Source organism: Tachysurus vachellii, chromosome 24 (genome assembly GCF_030014155.1).
Source record: "Tachysurus vachellii isolate PV-2020 chromosome 24, HZAU_Pvac_v1, whole genome shotgun sequence".
NCBI lineage: Eukaryota > Metazoa > Chordata > Actinopteri > Siluriformes > Bagridae > Tachysurus > Tachysurus vachellii.
The window spans coordinates 7,024,732-7,040,555 of NC_083483.1; the positions used below are offsets into that span (position 1 = coordinate 7,024,732).

The 15,824-nt window shown below is 42.8% G+C and overlaps 1 protein-coding gene across 2 annotated transcripts in view; it reads left to right on the forward strand.

The window, feature by feature from the left end:
* Positions 1-587: 587 nt before the first annotated feature.
* Positions 588-15,824, forward strand: part of LOC132839664 (male-specific lethal 3 homolog) — an 82,715-nt gene continuing 67,478 nt past the window's right edge. The window contains exons 1-12 of one of the 2 annotated variants that reach the window (XM_060860765.1): positions 588-832; positions 1,961-2,043; positions 2,770-2,865; positions 3,137-3,234; positions 3,482-3,576; positions 4,228-4,356; positions 4,652-4,812; positions 6,457-6,615; positions 6,859-7,169; positions 7,446-7,555; positions 10,191-10,290; positions 11,867-11,951. In XM_060860765.1, the coding sequence (XP_060716748.1) occupies positions 734-832; positions 1,961-2,043; positions 2,770-2,865; positions 3,137-3,234; positions 3,482-3,576; positions 4,228-4,356; positions 4,652-4,812; positions 6,457-6,615; positions 6,859-7,169; positions 7,446-7,555; positions 10,191-10,290; positions 11,867-11,951 (1,526 nt within the window). In that variant the 5' untranslated portion in view covers positions 588-733. The remainder of the gene's footprint in view (positions 833-1,960; positions 2,044-2,769; positions 2,866-3,136; positions 3,235-3,481; positions 3,577-4,227; positions 4,357-4,651; positions 4,813-6,456; positions 6,616-6,858; positions 7,170-7,445; positions 7,556-10,190; positions 10,291-11,866; positions 11,952-15,824) is intronic. The other variant, XM_060860764.1, reaches the window with a different exon arrangement.

A 15,824-nucleotide genomic window follows, 5' to 3' on the forward strand; every position in this document is an offset into this window, starting at 1 on the left:
TTGCTCTATCTATCTATCTATCTATCTATCTATCTGTATATAATTATTGGCACACTTAAAAATGTTTATATTTATATATATACATTGTTGTTGTTTTAATATAATTCACATTTAACATTTTTAAACAGAGTGAATTACTATAGAATATGTACAAATGTAAAAGGAATAATAAAAATGCCAAATTGTATTTATTTTTAAATGATTAAAGTAAAAACATTTTACTATTTACATTAGAATTATTAAACACCATTATACATAAAGTAGCTCATATTGTGCTAAAGTATCTATAACTCTGAAATAATTTTATTCCACTGAACGATGTAAATAAATACTTGTATACTTGTGAACTATAGTGTAGTATATTTTATTTAAAAAATGTGGAAAAGTTTTTTTTTTTTTTACAAAACAAACTTTTCCAACCAAAATCAACGACATTGTTGGATGTCGTCATAAATAGGAACACATAAAATAATCGTCATAAATAAATAAATAAATAAATAAATAAATAACAGTTATCGTTAGTCTTGTTTACATTCCAGCAACTTCCTAATCTTTTGACGTCACGTCTTTCTACGGATCCCCGGATGGACCACCTTCGTTCTGTTCCCGCGTTTAGACACGGTAGCATAGCGCGCGCTCTCTGTAGATTTTCCTTTTGGCGAACAGAACGGCAGGGAATGGGTTAAGGAGCGGGGGTCTGGATTCCTCCTCTCCTGATCGCCATGACGAACAAATGAACTCTCGGGGAATGAAATTTAAATTCCATAAAGGAGAAAAAGTTCTCTGCTTCGAACCGGATCCGTCTAAGGCCAAAGTGCTGTATGATGCAAAGGTAACTTTATGGCGGAAATGTGCACGTGTGCACTGTTTTAGTTAGCATGGGTCCTGTGATACCTGCTTCCTGGTTGGTGTGTTGCGGTAGCAAGTGCGTGTTACTTGATTTCACGAGTTTGATTGTTTTGAATGCGGTTTCTGCGTCCGGTAGCGTGTTTACTCCGACATGCGGGATGCAGGGAGTTAGTAAAGTTGCGACGTTCTCATGAAGTTATTCTCTTTCTTGAGCAACGCGACTCTTTGCTTTGGTTTGGTTTGGTTTGGTTTGTTTGCGTGTTTGTTTGGGGTGTAATTGAGCCGAATAACTCTGCTAGCCTGCATTCGGTTCCTTATCTAAACTACCGCGAGGCCTTTTCCGTGTGTGCGCGCGAGACATTAGTGCACTTCTGTTCAGCAGCGCACGCGCACACAAGGATGGGAAGATAAATAAACAAACAAACAAACAAACGCATACAATGACTCGATAGAGTTAAAACCATATAAACATATACTTTTTATTTATTTATTCTGCTTTAATAAATGACATTATACTCATGACGATCAGTTAGCACAGATCTCTGTGTTTATTTATGTATATTTGTCCTAATTTGTGCTTTAAAACGATTCTAATAGTCTCTTGGTGCGTCAATTGAACGCTGCACATCAATAATACGCTCGATATGTGTTTACACACGACTTAAAAACAACCTCACTGGTTCGTTACAGTGCACTACATAATAAATATGTTGTTTAGCGTTCAACAGACATACAGAGATACAAGTTTTATGATTTGGGAAGAATGAATATTTATATTATTTATAGTGACCAATGTTTTCTGATTCTTTTCCATTCTAAATAGATATTGGCACGTTTTACACTATAAGGATATGTTAGGAATATACTCAACAATATCGATAGCTAGCTCAAAGTTAGCTGTACGCTTAATTGCAAAACAATCCGTCACCGACTTCGTTGCGTTTGTAATTAGTAAACAGTAAATGCACGGAGCTCGTGAAGGAAGCATCAGGAGCCGTTTAGCCGAGGCAGCTCGATGACGTCACTCGAAAGCGCTGTGTTTTGTATAGCAGGCAGCAGCCGTCTGGGATTCTATCGCAACCCTAATACACAAACTGCCCGTGTTTTGTAGGTGGTGGATATCATAGTGGAAAAGGATGAAAAAGGAAAGCGGATCCCTAAATATCTGATTCACTTCAACGGCTGGAACCGAAGGTAAGAAACACAAACGCTGCATAGCGGCTGTGTTAGCCGTTAGCATGTTAGCAATCAGGCCGGCTTCAAAACACACTGGTGCTAATCGAGGCTAAGTTACATAGCATGAAGTCAAATAGCTTTGGCTCGGTTGCTAGGCAAAACCTGGAGCTATACGAGTGAGCTAGTTAACTACATTTTACATTTACATTACATTTCTGTCGTTTAGCAGACACCTTTATATCCAGAGTGACTTACAATTTAATTAAATTCATACATGAGATCAATTGAGGGTCAATGGCCTTAACTCAGGGGCCTGGGATTCGAACTCATGACCTTCTGATCAGTAGTCCAACGCCTTAACCACTCGGCCAGAGCCAGGGCAAAAGGGACTGCCTGGAGGGGGGGAAAGAGAGGGAAAAAAAGGAGGGGGTTTGTAATGCAGGGGTGTTTTCATCAATACTCACTCTTTCACCTTATTTTTCCAAAAGCAAGATAATATTCTGTTTTTTTTTAACACAAATATATTTTTATTTAATATTGAATTCTTTGTAGACTTCCATAAAAGTGAAAGATCTACCACATCTCGCCTTAACCACTAGGCTACCGCATACCATATAACTCTATAGCTCTATGATCCGGAGTTCAGTAACGCTACAGTTTCTCCTGTTCTGACACACTGGGATTAGATCCGCTTCCCTTCTCCACAATGTTACTAACCGTTGTAATGTTGTGTTTATTCCACAGCTGGGATCGCTGGGCTGCCGAGGATCATGTGCTCCGAGATTCCGAGGACAACCGCAAGTTGCAGCGTAAACTGGCTCGGAAAGCTTTGGCTCGAATGTGCGTTTGGATTAATGCTGGTGTTTTTATATAGATTGCTAAGTAGTTTAAAACAAACGCCTCTCAGACACACAGGCAGGTTGTTTCCACTGAACACAAATATGTTCACGTGCCAAAAATGAATGTAATGAATTTAATCGTAGTGTTTGTGTTTTCTTAGATATTTGCATTTACACTTAATTCAAAGCAGAACAAGCGTAAAACGTCATCAGATTATTGACGTCAAACTACAAACCAAATGCCTTGTTTGTTTTGTTTTTTTTTTTTACAGGAGGAGAAAAGGATGGAGGAAGAGACGTTGTCGTTTGCCAGGTGTTAACTCCGTGTTAAAAAGCTTACCTGAAGAAGAAAAGGAGGAGAGCGATGATCGTAAGTTTTCACACCTGTTTTCTAAAAGTTTAGAAGTCTTTTTTCCACTATTTTCACACAAAGCCTCAGACATTAGTGGCTTGTTTAGGATTTGCATCATTCAGGTCATATTCACCTAAAAAGATATCCATGTATCACCGGGATTAGCAGTTCCAGAGAAATCCCTCTGTCTCTGGTAATTCTTCGTAGTTTATCCAATTCCTTTTTTACCTGAACTTTGCCATATTTCTCTGAATCTCCGGAACAGCTTTGATTTCATCATCTGAAGACGGTGACGAGGACAATTCAGACCCAGAGACTTTAAAAAGTGAGAGCGAGTCATCTGAGGATTTTGATGAAATGGTACGTGTGTGTTATTTAATTATTGTGTGTGTACAATGCTGTTGCTATGTTTTCTTTGTTAACTGCTAGAAGGCACCTTACCTAAAGGTCAATGAAACAATTAGCTGGTCCTCCAAATATTTATTTATTAATTAATTTTTTATTTTTTGGTGATTGTTGTGGCCAAAGCACTTGATTGTGCAGCAGCTTTAATTTTATTATTTTAATTTGATTTTATTTATTTATTTATCTATCTATCTATATCTCTATCTTTATTTATTTATTAAATAAATAAAATAAACATATTTTATTTTATTTTATTTATTTATTTATTAAATCAAATCCTAGGGGGCTATTAAAAAAAACTATCTCAAAGCCAATGCAACAAACTCTAGAGCTACACAGAAGCTTATCTGAATGGTAAATAAGTTAAACACTAAAATAAAATAAATCTACTTACAGAAATCAACTTACAGAATGCTTTACCATAAAAACGCCTGCTGTGTGAGATCTTTCTCAGATTTTCTTATTCAGTAACGCTGATCCAGTGAATGATAATAATGGAAGAAGTCCAAGAGCTAAAGCAACTTTCAGTACGGTTATTAAAATATTTTTCTTTTTCACATTCGTTGCTCGTTTGATGAAATGTTTTTTTTCTTTTCCCTCTCATAGAAAGAAGAGCAGGAGGTGCACCCAAAACGGGAGAATGAGGAGAAGAGCATCACAATCAACATCGACATCCCTGATGTGCTGAAGAAGAAGCTGGAGGATGACTGCTATTACGTCAACAAGAGGAAAAAGGTCAACGACCGCATATGTAGACATGTTAGGTCTTTATTTAATACTGTAACCACCCCTGAGGTGTGTTTTCTTCCAGTCAGAACAGCATTGTGTTTATTGTTCCATAGTGAAAAAAAGCATTTGAGTCCAGGACTCGCGTGACCTTGTTGGCCTCAATCGTATTCTGATACTGTATTATAATTTTGTAGAGTGAGGAGGAAGGCAACATGGATCTGTTAAAGAGATTGAAACCCAGGCAAGGCAGCTCTGCTCATGTGTCTCTTGTACATGTGAATCTTCTCGTGTTTGTCTGTAGCTGGTGAAGCTGCCATGCCAGATGAACATAGTAAACATCCTCGAGTCCTACGTGAAACACTTCACTATAAACGCTGCTTTTTCTGCCAACGAGCGCTTTCGGCTTCCTCAGAGCTCCACGCAGTCCAGCATGAGCCCACACTACGTACCGCCTGAGAAGAAGTAAGTAAAACTAGTACGGTGTGGAAATAAAGCCCACAGACAAATGGGGTTCTGAGCACAGGACAGAGAATGTGCTGTGTGTGGGTCCACTGATCATTATTATACATAAACGTGTTTTAGGAGATTGTAAAAAAAACACTACAGCGATGCTGCTAAAAAAAACACTACAGCGATGCTGCTAAAAAAAAAACACTACAGCGATGCTGCTAAAAAAAAAACACTACAGCGATGCTGCTAAAAAAAAACACTACAGCGATGCTGCTAAAAAAAAACACTACAGCGATGCTGCTAAAAAAAAACACTACAGCGACGCTGCTAAAAAAAACACTACAGCGACGCTGCTAAAAAAAACACTACAGCGACGCTGCTAAAAAAAACACTACAGCGACGCTGCTAAAAAAACACTACAGCGACGCTGCTAAAAAAAAAACACTACAGCGACGCTGCTAAAAAAAAACACTACAGCGACGCTGCTAAAAAAAAAACACTACAGCGACGCTGCTAAAAAAAAAACACTACAGCGACGCTGCTAAAAAAAAACACTACAGCGACGCTGCTAAAAAAAAACACTACAGCGACGCTGCTAAAAAAAAAACACTACAGCGACGCTGCTAAAAAAAAACACTACAGCGACGCTGCTAAAAAAAAACACTACAGCGACGCTGCTAAAAAAAAACACTACAGCGACGCTGCTAAAAAAAAACACTACAGCGACGCTGCTAAAAAAAAACACTACAGCGACGCTGCTAAAAAAAACACTACAGCGACGCTGCTAAAAAAACCCTACAGCGACGCTGCTAAAAAAAAACCCTACAGCGACGCTGCTAAAAAAAAACCCTACAGCGACGCTGCTAAAAAAAACACTACAGCGACGCTGCTAAAAAAAACACTACAGCGACGCTGCTAAAAAAAACACTACAGCGACGCTGCTAAAAAAAACACTACAGCGACGCTGCTAAAAAAAACACTACAGCGACGCTGCTAAAAAAAACACTACAGCGACGCTGCTAAAAAAAACACTACAGCGACGCTGCTAAAAAAAACACTACAGCGACGCTGCTAAAAAAAACACTACAGCGACGCTGCTAAAAAAAACACTACAGCGACGCTGCTAAAAAAAACACTACAGCGACGCTGCTAAAAAAACACACTACAGCGACGCTGCTAAAAAAAACACACTACAGCGACGCTGCTAAAAAAAACAATACAGCGACGCTGCTAAAAAAAACACACTACAGCGACGCTGCTAAAAAAAACACTACAGCGACGCTGCTAAAAAAAAACACTACAGCGACGCTGCTAAAAAAAACACTACAGCGACGCTGCTAAAAAAAAACACTACAGCGACGCTGCTATAAAAAAACACTACAGCGACGCTGCTATAAAAAAACACTACAGCGAACACACTACAAAACATTACAGCGACGCTGCTTAAAAACACAGCACAGCAAACACACTCCAGCGAAGTCACTAAAAAACACTGTGGCGGCCACAGTATTAAGAACCTATAAAGTGTTCACATTTACTGTCCATGTTTCCGGACTTTGTGATTATTTTACACACAGCTGTCCACTTGTACTGCTCCAGTGACTGCTTTAAGAACGTTAAGAGGAGAAAGTAATATCACTCCGTTTTCACCCACAGCGAGGAGCTCTGTAAGGAAATGGTGGACGGCTTGAGGATCACCTTCGACTTCACCTTACCCGTGATCCTCCTGTACCCTAACGAGCAGGCCCAGTTCAAGAAGGTCAGCTCGTCCAAGTTCTTCCAGCCACTCGGAGACGCTGCCGGATGTTCTACCAGGTGACGTAGTTGGTAGAGGAAATAATCTAGAACTCATCCCTGTTAACTGACTAGCTTGTTGCTAACAGAAGACAAGCACAGAGACCTTTTTTTACCTGCTTCGTAGCTTGAAAGCTGGTAAAGGCCAGAAATGTAAATGTAACTCAAATTCCTTTTCCGAAGTGCATTCTAGAAATGTTGCTAAAGGTTAATTAATTAACTTAATTAATTGTGCATTAATTGTGATTCCTGGCATTGTCGCAGGTCTCTCGGCGAGCGCTCCCCAAGTCCCAGCCTGAACCCGTCCACTCCTCAGTCTACGGACGGTTACTCTACTCACAACGAGACGTCGGTCTCGCCCGTGATCACAGCAACAACACCGAAGCGCCGCCGCTGCACTAATCCCGACACAGACAACACACACTCTCTCAGACGCTCCACGCGCAACACTTCGGGTGGAGAGAAGAGTGTTGAGGGGGGTGGAGGAGGCAGCAGTAACACCTCACCTCAACCCAAACGCAGGCTCACTGAAGTCCCGACTCCACTTCCCAAGTTCTTCCTCAACCTGGAGAAGCGTGAGTGAACCTTCATCTTCATCTGTGCTGCTGGAGAAGTAGCAAAATCACACAAAACCTCTGGAAAAGTCTTTTAATACAGACTCGAGGCACTGAGCTTTTAAATCTGGTGTAAATTTGGATGTTTCCCTTTTTGTTCCTCGAATCACAATTTTTGTTCACTTTCTGACATTTAACCTCCTGACGTTTCCCCGGGCGCTCAGTCGTACACGTAGTTTGTGACTTAACGTCTAAACGCTTTCAGTTTGTGAGCTGTTTATGTATTTATTTGAACAGGAACACCAGTCCACAGCGGCTCGTCCTCACCACTTCCCCTCACACCGAGTAAAGACGGCAGTGGCGTGTTCTCAGGCCTCGAGAGTCACCGGAGCAACGAACTGAACGAGGTGAGATTTAAATACAACTGCTGAGCCGAACTTTCTCTTTTAATGCGTGACATTGTGTTATTAGTGGCACTAATGTTGTTTTCAAGTTTTGGTTTGTGTCTATTTTGGGTTGTTTCTGTTGTGTGTGTGTGTGTGTGTGTTTTTTTTTTTTTTGTTTTGTTTTGTCTTGCCTTATTTGTGTTTTTAGTGTGTTTTTTTTTTTGTTTGTTTTGTTTTTGTTTGTGTTTTTTTGTGACTTGCTTTGTTTATTTACTTTTTTGTTTTTTGGTTGTTTTTCTCCCCTGTTTTGGTGTGTGTGCTTTTTGTGTATTCCAACTTTAGTATTTGTGAACGCCATAATGCTTACTTCTTGGCCCGTGAATTATTTTATTTTATTTTATTGTTTGTTTATTTATTTATTATTTTTTGTGGTCATTTTTACTACATTGCCACCATGCAGCCATACACTGATTTATTATTATAATTTTTGAATGATATTTATTTGTTTATTTATTTTTGTTTGTAATTTATTTTTGTATTTATTTCAGAATACAGTTTAAACACCAGACCTGAGGCTGTTTGTGCAGATAAATTGCTGTTTTCAAACCATAAAGCCGTCCTGTGGCTTTGTGGGTCGTAGAAATGTGTGTGAGTGTGTGTGTGAGTGTGTGTGTGTACTCCATCCTGTGTGTGAAAGTGACTCGTTCCAATGACTGCTTCACTTTGTCACAGTTGGTATAACATTGGAGAAAAGCTTGTTGTGGTCTGAAGATGGGGCCGAATGCATAGATGTTGTAAATGAAACAAGCAAAAACACGTTCCTTAAACCACAACACTGTTTGTACAGTCTACAGTTGATGAGCAGGATGTTTGGGGGAAATAAAAAGCTTGTAATGCCGTAAACCTTTACCAAGGAACTCAAAAATGGATCCTGGGTACAGATCAGTATCAGAAATACAAGCAGTCAGAACCCGCAGAAAAACGGACAAAAAAAACAGCTACTATGTGCATTGTGGAGTTGTTACAGGGTACGGCTAGGTTTCATTTTTATCAGCTTTTTAATTGCAAAAATATTTTCTGGATAGCTGTAAAAGGAGCCCAGAATTAAGGCACTGAGGGTCTCATTCTGTCTTTATAACTTAAAATGTTTCTGTTATTTATTATGATTATTATTAATATTACTAATATTGCAGTTGATTTGAACCTTTCAGAAGTTTTGATGGTATGTAGTTTTTTCAGCAGGAGCCTATATATAGAATTATGTGCCTATGTCTTCATGCTATGATTTCATTTCGCAGTCACCTTCAAACATCTCACCTCATATTAAAGAATCCCAAGAAAATACGGTCTTTGTTTCCACTAGATGGCAGTAGATCTCTGCTAAGACACCATGGAAGCGAGGAGGGGGTGTAAACTTTTGCACTTAAAAGTCACTCAAGATGAACGAGTGTAGAGAGAAATCAGAGACCGTCACAAAACACGACGGAAGACGCGCCGAACCCGGACATCTGCCACACCGACCCTTCCAAATGCAGGCAATTAAACCTGTTTGTATACAACAAAGTCTTGCAGTCCAGACATCAAGCTTCCACTGAAGGAGCTGCTTCGTCTCTAAACTCCCACTTTAACAGGAAGAGGCTGTTTGATTGATTGACGCTGCGTAAAGCATAAACAACTCCCAAGCCCTGTCACGTGACGTCATGGTTACCCGGTTTGTTTTTTCTTCCCACAAACGTTTTATACAGTCCTGGCACCGTGAACATTGCTCTTGCTATAAAACAAGCTGAGTCACTGTCTTACTGTTCTGTACACTTACTGTAAGCTGAAGCCTGCACAATTACCGAGCACTTTATTAGGAACATTATATCCTATTTCACTCACTTAACTAATCAGCCAATCACGTGGCAGCGGCTCAGTGCATGACATCATACGTACACACACGCACCGGCAGCTCCAGCTAATGCTCACATGAACCATCAGAATGAGGAGAAATGTCTCAGCTAAAGTATTTCTATCTCCTCTGATTTTCACACACAACCTCGTGTAGCATTTTTGCTTGCGAAGAAAAATAAACATCCAGCGAGCAGCAGTGCTGCGGACCGAAAGATTTGACCGCCGTGACGAATAACGGCTAAAAAAAAAAGGGGGTCATTCTCGTGGCATTGACCAGTTTACGGACGCTAAGTTCTGAAGCATGAAGGTTATGTTTTGTGAGTTGTAAGTGATGTGAATACAAATATGTTCCCTTATAAGAATGACATGTTCTCAAGAAACCACCAAACTTTCCAATGTCTGTAAATGTTAAAAAAAAAACAAAAAAAAACAAATGTAAAGAATCTTAAAGGAAACACTGATTATTAAAGACCGAGTTCGAGACAACTCTCCTCACTTCATCGTATCAGCAGTGACGTGATCTTAACGTTTACTATTTGCTCCAGTGAGGAACCAGTGTGAATATAACACTTCTCCCAGTACTCTTTCTTTTCTTTAGTAAACAACAGTGCTGTGTTTAGGCTGCGTGCCAGCTTCAGACTTTGCGATCAGGATAAAATTGTTCAGCCACGTATTTGTCCTGTGAGCTCTTTCAGTCCGTATTCGATCCGTATCCGTCTGTTCGTTATCTGAGAGACTCAACGCCGCCCTTTTCCCAATGCAGGTGCTGAGTTGGCGTCTGATGCCCGACAACTACCCCCTGAGCGATCAGCCTCCCCCTCCGTCCTACTTGTACGGCTCACAGCATCTCCTCCGCCTGTTCGGTGAGTCCTGTTAGTCGGCTCGCTCTTATCGTTGATTCACTTTCACACCTCACTTGATTCACCTGAATTCGATACGTATACAAAATAGCCAGTTTCGGGTAAAAGAGTCTGCCGTCTGTTATCCGAATGTAATAACAGAGCGCTTTTTTATTCCCGGCTGGTTGGACAGCGTTATCTGCACTGTATAGAAAATATACCTGTACGTATTATAAAATTAGCATCAGCTCATCCATCACCTCGAGCGCCGACTCTTCCGTGCACTTTGCTTAATGTGCCTCGCCTCGTGTCGGACATATCAGTAAGATAAGAGTCCAAGCCTTCATAAGTGGAACACTAGGGATATATAGCATGCATTAGAAGTTCTAAAGTGCTAAAGCTAACGCATCCGGCGTTTCTATACACTCCTGAATCCTGCTCGAATTTCACAGTCTAGACTAGATCAAGGTGAGCGTCTTCTTTCAAAGCGAAAAAATTAAGCTTAGATAATTACGGCTGCGTCTCAATCAGCTCTCTGGTCTCCTATCAGGATATAGTGCGCACGAGTTAAGGCACAGGTAAGATCGCTGGATCACTGCACACTCGCACACCGGGGACTTTCTAGTTTCCTCATCAGCTGCTGTCAGATATGTTATTTTTATCCGTTATATAAACGTGCAAGTTTAACCACACACGTTTCAGTCATGGGGCCTGAGGTAGGATCGTAAGCTGCCTAGTGCACGTCTGTAAACACTTAAATGTCCTCACTCAAACAAGTTATATATAGAACTTGAAATAAGTGAAGATTTGTAGAAATCGTCGGCTGAGAGTTCGTCCTACTTTTTTCCCTTTATTTGTCTCTCTCACTCACTCTCCCACTCTTTCTATCACACTTTTTCTATCACTCACTCCCTCTCTCTCCCTCTCACACTCTCTCTCCCTCTCACACTCTCTCTCCCTCTCTCACACTCTCTTTCTCACTCCCTCTCTCTCCCTCTCACACTCTCTCTCCCTCTCTCTCTCCCTCCCTCTCTCTCTCTCACACACACACTCACTCTCTCCTTCTCACACTCTTTCCCTCTCACACTCCCTTTCTCTCTCACACACACACACACACACTCACTCTCTCCCTCTCTCACACTCTCTCTCTTTCTCTCTCTCTCACACTCCCCCTCTCTCTCTCTCACACACTCCCTCTCACACTCTCTTTCTCTCTCTCACACTCCCTCTCTCTCTCTCTCTCTCTCTCTCTCTCTCTCTCACACACACACTCCCTCCCTCTCACACACTCCCTCTCTCACCCCCTCTCCCATACACTCCCTCTCACACTCTCTCTCTCACTCCCTCTCACACTCTCTCTCACACTCCCTCTCACACTGCCCCCCCACCCCCCACCCCCTCTTAGCTGAGTGGCTTCAGAAAATCTTCCAGAAAGAAGATAGTAAACATTAATGCTCCTTGGCTTATGGACTAAAAAGTGCACTAGGAGCTGTAGTCTCTCTAATCAGTGCACCGACTGTTCACGTAGAAGCTGATTGAGACGCACCTGATGGTGGTAGTGTCACTTATAACCTTGAAATCTCTGCCTTCTCTCTCGCAGTGAAGCTTCCTGAGATCCTGGGAAAGATGCACATGCCTGAGAAGAATCTAAGGGCCTTGGTGAAGCACTTGGAGCTTTTTCTCAGGTAAAATTCACTCCACTGCAAGTCTGATGAAGGTTCCAATATGGTGTCAAAACCCGTGCTCATGTGGCACACTGCACTTCTCACCATTTTACCTCTGACAAGCGTTCACAGGATAGCAGGGATTGTGCAAATAGGTTAGAGGTTTAAATATCTTATTTTCTTTTTTTAACTCTTTCTTAATTTTACAGGAACGGCACATTTTTGTATTGAGCATAACAGACACATTATACACCTTTATAGTGTTAACTTTCACTTGATTATGTTCAGCAGCATTTGTGTAAGGTGTTTTTTTGTTTTCCCCCCTCTTTTCTTCCTTCCTTCACTTATATTAAATCGTCCTCAGCAGTTCAGCCCCAAGTCGCACTTCATTGCCGAGTTGATAAGCTCATGCTGGAGCAGATGGCAGTGGACACAAATGACTGTACTTCCTGTAGACACCTCAATCAATCCAGCAGAGACGCGACGGCGCAGATGAAAAGATTCGTTTTTCACCGATTTTAAACGATAGCTGGGGATTTTCACGTCTCGGTAGACAGATATTACGAGACGAGGGCGAGCAGCGGGACGAGTTTGCGTGAATCTTTTAACTCCCAGTGAGAAAGGAAGAGATTTGGTCAGTTCCTGAAGGACAGTTGAAAACATCCAGGAAAGTTTTATATACTGTATATAAATAGAATAATAGAGATTTATTCAGGTATATTAATTATGTATGTAGTTATGATATGTAATTATGAACATATTAGATATGTTATTTTAGTGTGTGTGTGTGTGTGTGTGTGTGTATGCGCGCAGCAGGAGAAGCTGAATGATGCAAACCGACTGGAGAAAAAAAGCATTAGTGTTTTGCACTTGTTAATGTGAACATGTCGTAACTGCAAGAATCTCTCTCTCTCTCTCAGAAGTCTTTCTGTCTCTCCTCCACTCTCTTTTTGTCTTTCTCGTACTCATCTCTCCTCCACTCTCTTTTTGTCTTTCTCGTACTCATCTCTCCTCCACTCTCTTTTTGTCTTTCTCGTACTCATCTCTCCTCCACTCTCTTTTTGTCTTTCTCTTACTCTTCATCTCTCCTCCACTCTCTTTTTGTCTTTCAGTCTCCGTCTCTCCTTGACTTCTCTCTCTCTCTCTCTCTCTCTCTCTCTCTCTCTCTCTCTCTCTCTCTGTGTGTCTCTGTCTTACTCACAGAACTTAGAATTCTTCAGGGAATAACACTGACTGCTCTTTGGATCAGTTTTAAAGAAGTTGAAAGTTAACCAAAAATATTTGTCCTCCGTTCTCCTTTACAAACACCAATCACCTCTTTATACTTACACCATTCGCCCTTTGCCAGCATGAAAGGGTCGTAATCTCTAATCTCTATATGATAACCTCAGAAAGGCTCATCACGCCGGCGCGGAACCGTCTGATTTGCGTCTCGTCTGGTTTATCGATTCAGGAAGTAGCGCAGGAGGGCGGCTTCTGCTATTTCCTTGTTAAGGTGAAATGATCAGGTGGTACGTTGTAAGGTGTTCTGTGGAGCCAGCACTCATTTCCTGTCTGGAGACGTGTGTGTGTGTGTGTGTGTGTGCGTGTGGCTAAGTGTGTTAGAATTCACATTAAATGTTAGAGATATCAGTGGGCATTACACAAACCTCTGGACTAATCTCTAAATCCGGCACAGCGATCTTTAGCTGGCCTCAAATCCACAGGATTTATTATTCTGTGCTCTAATTAAAAGTGCTGTAGCGTCACCTCCCGCCAGCACTCGGCGCTGTGGAACCAGTAGACGAGAGCTTTTTCCCTCCTTTTACTCGCCAACGCTGAGTTTTGGGACTAACAGTGAGGGTTTTCTACCTGGTGGAAACAGAAGCATTGCATCTTCTTTCTGTTTATTTGCATAGTAATGTTGTTTTTCCCCTCGTCACTGTGCTGATACAGTTGTCCTGTAATGAACAACGCTGAATTAGGTCATTGTTTTAAACAGTGCTGGAACAGTGGGAAGCCGTGCATGATGGGACGCGGTTAAATAGATCTCAGCAAGACTGATTGAAGTTAATCCCATCTGTTACATACGTGTGTGTGTGTAAGAGCGAGAGAGAGAGAGAGAGAGAGAAGGGGAGAGGGAGGCACACACAAGGGGAGAGAGATAGAGAGAGACCTATAAGGCGAGAGAGAGACATGCCGTGCGAGACACAGGCCGCACACAAGGGGAGAGAGACAGAGAGAGGTGTGGGGGGGCACGGGCCGCACACAAGGGGAGAGAGACAGAGAGAGGTGTGGGGGGGGCACGGGCCGCACACAAGGGGAGAGAGACAGAGAGAGGTGTGGGGGGGGGCCCGGGCCGCACACAAGGGGAGAGAGACAGAGAGAGGTGGGGGGGGGGCCCGGGCCCCAACCAAGGGGAGAGGGAAAGAGAGGGGTGGTGGGGGGGGCCCGGGCCCCACACCACGGGCCAGAGACAGAGAGAGGTGTGGGGGGGGGCACGGGCCGCACACAAGGGGAGAGAGACAGAGAGAGGTGGGGGGGGGGCACGGGCCGCACACAAGGGGAGAGAGACAGAGAGAGGTGTGGGGGGGGGCACGGGCCGCACACAAGGGGAGAGAGACAGAGAGAGGTGTGGGGGGGGGCACGGGCCGCACACAAGGGGAGAGAGACAGAGAGAGGCGTGGGGGGGGCACGGGCCGCACACAAGGGGAGAGAGACAGAGAGAGGCGTGGGGGGGGCACGGGCCGCACACAAGGGGAGAGAGACAGAGAGAGGTGTGGGGGGGGCACGGGCCGCACACAAGGGGAGAGAGAAGAGCGGGAGAGACACACACACGGGGTAAACACAGGACACGCACACAAGGTTGGAGAGAGAGAGAGACACGAGGGCACACGAGGAGAGCGAGAGTCGCACATAAGGGGGGTTACACATGGGGTTACACCAGGGGGGAAAGAGACACACATTGGGGAAAAGGGGGAGGGAAAGAGACATACTGGGCACACACGGGGGCACATACAGTGGGTACACAAGGGGTGAGAGACACACGGACACACAAGGGGAGGGAAAGACACATAGGGCGCACACAAGGAGAGAGAGAGTGAGAGACCTATAAGATGGGGAAGAGACACGCAGAACGGGAGAAGGACTGAGAGAGGACCGAGCACACACAAGGGAAGAGAGAGTGAGAAAGATGCATTTAAGGGGAGAGAGACCTATAATTTGAGAGAGACACATACCAGAAAAAGAGAGAGACACACAAGGGGAGAAAGTGAGAAACACAGAGACACTGTTTAAATGTTATCTTTGCTTTGTCTTGGCTACGTGATGTTAAATATTATCAGTATAAATGTTTTATTAAATATTAGTCTAGATTTCCTTTGTTTTCCTCAGACACATTTAGCTTAACGCTACTCTTCAAGGTCACTTCATATTAAACCGTACGCTTTTTTGCTCACACACTTTGTCGGATTCTGCAGTTTAATTGGGAATTCTCCGGAAGTTTCCTGGGCACGTCTAAAGCTTTGACAGGTTTTCAGGATCCATGGCGGTTTGTGCTTCTCATGTTCAGTGGAGTTAATTAAGCTCTGAAGTGTCTCAGCTCTCTTATCGAGAAGAAGGCCAGCGCAGAGCAACAAAGAGACGCACCGTCGTGTCTGTCACGTAATTGATAATCATCATAATGCGAGCCGCTGCGATTTCCTTCTAATCTTTTGAAAGAGAGAATCTGTTGGGACAGCTGGTGTTGGTGACCAAACACTTCTAACGTTGTGGAGCGGCGGCGGCGCAGCCCGTCTTTTATCACAGGAGATTATTCAGCCGAGTACAAAAGTTTGGAGGTTGTTCTAGGTATAAACATCGGGAGCATAAATCAGTGTTACTTCCTGTCTGTTTAGCGAATGCTCTCTAAACACC